General features: G+C 38.9%; 1 protein-coding gene across 1 annotated transcript in view; it reads right to left on the reverse strand.

Annotated features, from left to right (window-relative positions):
* The window catches only part of mbtps2 (membrane-bound transcription factor peptidase, site 2), an 11,808-nt gene that overhangs the window by 4,681 nt on the left and 2,700 nt on the right, over positions 1 to 4,427 (reverse strand). Inside the window, exons 5-9 of the mRNA XM_020602497.1 lie at positions 4,333 to 4,427; positions 3,333 to 3,436; positions 2,563 to 2,690; positions 1,138 to 1,256; positions 244 to 424 (exon numbers count right to left, since the gene is read on the reverse strand). Of these exons, the coding sequence (XP_020458153.1) occupies positions 244 to 424; positions 1,138 to 1,256; positions 2,563 to 2,690; positions 3,333 to 3,436; positions 4,333 to 4,427 (627 nt within the window). The remainder of the gene's footprint in view (positions 1 to 243; positions 425 to 1,137; positions 1,257 to 2,562; positions 2,691 to 3,332; positions 3,437 to 4,332) is intronic.

Raw genomic sequence — 4,427 nt, forward strand, 5'->3', positions numbered from 1 at the left:
CCCCCTTGATGTTAAACAGTGCTCCAGTTGGCTAACACAGTAAATACTGACCAGTGATTCAGTGAACACATAGGGTGATATATAGATATGTAACTACATAAACATAAACACAACTGTGAGATTAAAGTATATAGACTTATGTATGCTATATAATAAAAACCCTAACTAATTATATTCATTTCTATCTAAAAATGAAAATCACCCCAACACTATATTCTGACAGGGATGCAAGAGCACACTCACCTCGCCCATGGGCCCAGCTGGGCTGCAGGCTGGCGACAGGCACGCAGTACCCAGTCTGTGCAGTGTGAGAGAGATGAAACAGGCAGCTGCTCCAGTCCTCCACTGTCCTGACTGGACAGTCCTCCAGCCCCGTCACTATGTCACCGACTGACAGGCCCCGGGGGCCGTCAGCTGCAGAGCCCTGGTTGAAAGACACACGCACAAATATAAAAACTGGTTCAGATTGGTCCTAAGGTCACAACAGCATGGTTTGATGGTATTAAATCTACAATCTGGCAACCCAGGAAGAAAGGGGCTGACAAGCACTCATTCTTGTTTCTAACCACTGCCAGTCAGTATGTTCACATGTACTTAAGTTACCCGGTTGCTCAGAGAAATCAAGTTACACAGATAATAGGATTTCTCCTCCACCCCAGACTTATTTGGGTAGCAAGGTTCATGGGTTTTAACCGTCTAATGCTAGAAGATTCTGCTCCTAACTTCTGTTATTTATTTTCATTGCATCTGTGTCAGAGCAGCCTGACGTTACAATGGGAGAAAGACAGGCAGACAGAAAAGAGTACACAGCACAAACTGTCTGAACTTAACAAAACCCTTAAATGCTGAATGGTGGAAATCAACTTAGACTTGTTAAAGAAGTAAATTACAGAGGAGATCATACCTATTCAGAAGATGACAATCTAATTTCCAGATCAAAGAATTAAAATGTTGACTATCTGCACCTCTAAATCTCACTATGTACAAACTCTCCTTTTCTAAAGATGCAAACAAAGTTGTTAAGCTCTGCCAGTCAGGTTAGTGTATTTCTCAAAATGCTGATTATTCCTTTAATCTAGCGACTATAATGCAACCATATAAACAGGTAAATGACACACAGAAACCTGCTGCACTGACCTGCACAACCTCAGTGACCAGTGCCCCAACTCCAGTAGAGTACATGGGAAACAGAAAGATAGGCAACAGGAAGAGGAAGGCCAACGCTGCGACACACAGAACAAAGTTGTGCCACACTCCTATAGAGGAAAAAAAACAGAAAATATCTGTCAACTCTCATGTTTTCACTTACTTTTCTTTTTTTTTACTTATAACAACTTATCTTAATAATAATTAGTTAAACTTAGTTTGAAAAACTACATACTGTAGTTTTTGGTCCATAAAATTTCAGAAACAAGAAATAAATGCCCCTAGTGAGGTCTTAAAATGTCTTGTTTTATCTGACCATTTCAACAATTCAAAACACAGAGATTCAAAGAGGCTGCAACTAGGATAAATCAACAGATTACTTTCACGATTGAGCGATTAGTAGTCTGGTCTATAAAATGGCAAACAGTGAAAAACGCCTGTTTATTTACAACAACTCCAGGAGATATATATGTAATCACATATGACATAAAAATAATCATAATATAGATTCAAATGTATGAATCAACCAATATTAAATAGATAATTGAAGCATTTACTAACTGTTACGCTATACTAACATTATGAGACGATCTTCTGATTAGTATAGCTAGCAGTAATAGTGGTGGTTGCTACAGGTTTGATGGTTCTGATTCAAGCTCCCCTAAAAAAGATGGAGCAGCCTCCTGCAGCACAAACCAGTGTTGCTACTTTTTATAGATGTGTAACATGTCCCAACAGCCTACAATATGTTTACCTGACTGTAATACACAGTAAACTGAGATGAGTTAAACCTACAGTTCATGTCACGTTCACTAGAGGGCACTCCAGTACTATGCAGTGTTGGCAATTTCTACTGCACATTAGAAATAAAAAGCAAAGCAAAGCAAATCAAGAAATGCAGAATGAGATGTGGGAAATGGCAGGAGCTGCTACAAGCTCTGTAGAGGCTGTCAATAGTTAAGACACTAACAGGGTTTCTCCTTCTGCCCTCGGTTTTATTACTTAGGAGATCTGTGGAATACTTTATTTTTGGATTACTCTCAATATCTGGTTTTTGTCTGTGTCTGAAATGACCTTTTTTATTTATTCATTTTTTTAATGAGAAAACATTTACTGGTTCCCACTGATTAACTATAGTGGCTTGTAGAAAACATCAATCACATTCATGCATGTAGCTCAACAAATCAGTTCATTAAAATCTAATTTTCATAATTTCAGAGTGAAATGATTTGATGTGAAGCAGCTCATGAATAAAATCCCTCAGAGTGACCTTCACTGGCAAAAATGAAAAGGCTTAACAAAATGCTTGCAATGGCTGTGATTAATAGCTATGACCACATTAGCTGGCAAAAATCATCAGGTTTATCCTCTCCAGCTTAAGGACAGATCAACAAACCTCTGGACAAAAAGTCTCACCAGCACAGAAGATACGAAGCTGCTGAGCGGGTGATATGAGGTTGAGGTGTGTGGTGAAGAGGTCCACAAACGCACCAGGGTACATCACAAATACAAACATACCAAAGCCGTTCACCCGCACTTGCTCCCTGCAGGAGACAGAAAAATATTATGAACCCTAAAAGAGGCCCAAACATTTTAAAAGAGAAACAGAACATACTGTAGAGACACTTCATTACATGTAGTAAAGACAGAGGTCAATTCAGTTCAGTTCAATAAATAAAAGAAGATCAATATGTATGTGCTAATAAGCCTAGTTGACAGACTAAATAAAACTATTAAAAATAAGCACAGCATGACATCTGGCACAACAAAACTATTTCTCAGTGGTAAACTCAACAGTAAATTAAAGCAGAAGTTTTAATCTTCAATTACAACTGTTACATTTTTTTATAACAAACAAGTATTTGTTAATGGCAGATAATCTTTTTCTGATCTGTAATCACTATCACTGAATTTGCAATCCAATACTATTTGTACCATTTCCAGATAAGCTAACTCCTCATTTTCAATCTCTACTGAAAGAGTTTTGCACCTGCTGTGAACCAGCTCATAGCAATAATAATAATATTACTAGGATGAGCAGTAAATCTTCAGATCATCAGTCATTCGGGTGATTGATCGGGCGCCATGCTCACACTTGCATATCAAACAACAACTGACTCAGGGATAAAATCAGGCAGAAACCCGTAACTGTTTGGATTCATGGAAATGTGTGTGTGAATACATACCTCAGTGCTGCCACAGCATGGCCTAGCTCATGTATAACTCCACTGAGCAGCAGGGCAATGAAGAAGTAAGCCAGCTGGCTGGTGGGTAGATTGACACCAGGGACCTGAAGACACACCCAAGACCAAAAACAGAAGAGCAATGCACAACTGTGACTGATACAGAAACACAACATCAGTGCCAACAGTCATCCCCTGCTTCAGGGATTCCTTGCCTCTTTGATATTATGAATATTTTAGCCATTTATTACAAGGATATCTGCACATTTGGCAAATAAACTCTCCATTTATATCCCTAAGATGTGTTTCAATTGTCATTCCCAGTCCTTTTTGTCTCCTTTTCCATATTAACCATTTCATATACTGCTGAGGGTTTTCTATGTGATCAGCATTTCCTCCTACAAAGGTTTCTGCCACTCCAGGCTGAATACTTGGTAGTCAATGGGCTGTTAATAGCTTTCCATGAATCAACTTCAGTGGTCCACTGCACAGCTACTTGACACCTCAATGAATATAAAGCGAACAGGAGGAAAATGCTAAATAAGAGCCCCCCCCTCTTAATTGCGGGCTTTTTGTCACTCACTCGTGAATTTTACAGGCCTTGTGTAACTGTCAAGGACATTTATGCACTGATTATGTTTAACTCTGTACGGTGTCGTCATCGGTGTGTGAATGTGTGTGTGAATGGGTGAATGTGTATGATCTCCTGTAAAGCGCTTTGGCCAGTGTAACACACTGTGAAATATGTGCTATATAAATACAGTCCATTTACCATTTAAAGTAAATACTTGATCAAAATTGGAATATTTGACATTATGCCTACCTTTATGTTTTGCAACCACAGTCTGAAACATTTTCATGTTTTAAAGGAACAGAAAAACTTGTCAATAAAGCATCCTCTGTTCACAGTATGAGAATTTTAATTGATACACTGAGCGTGAATGGTTTGTAAAAACTAATACATTTGGAAACCTCGCAGATTTCTAGTGTTGTATATACATACCACCACCTGTAGAGCCTGCTGACCACCTATCCTAGGGTTGTCTGTGGTCATCTGAGCAAGTGTCTGCTGCAGCGTCTTTATCAGCAGCACCACAG

Source organism: Monopterus albus, unplaced genomic scaffold (genome assembly GCF_001952655.1).
Source record: "Monopterus albus unplaced genomic scaffold, M_albus_1.0 scaffold3.1, whole genome shotgun sequence".
Taxonomy (NCBI): domain Eukaryota; kingdom Metazoa; phylum Chordata; class Actinopteri; order Synbranchiformes; family Synbranchidae; genus Monopterus; species Monopterus albus.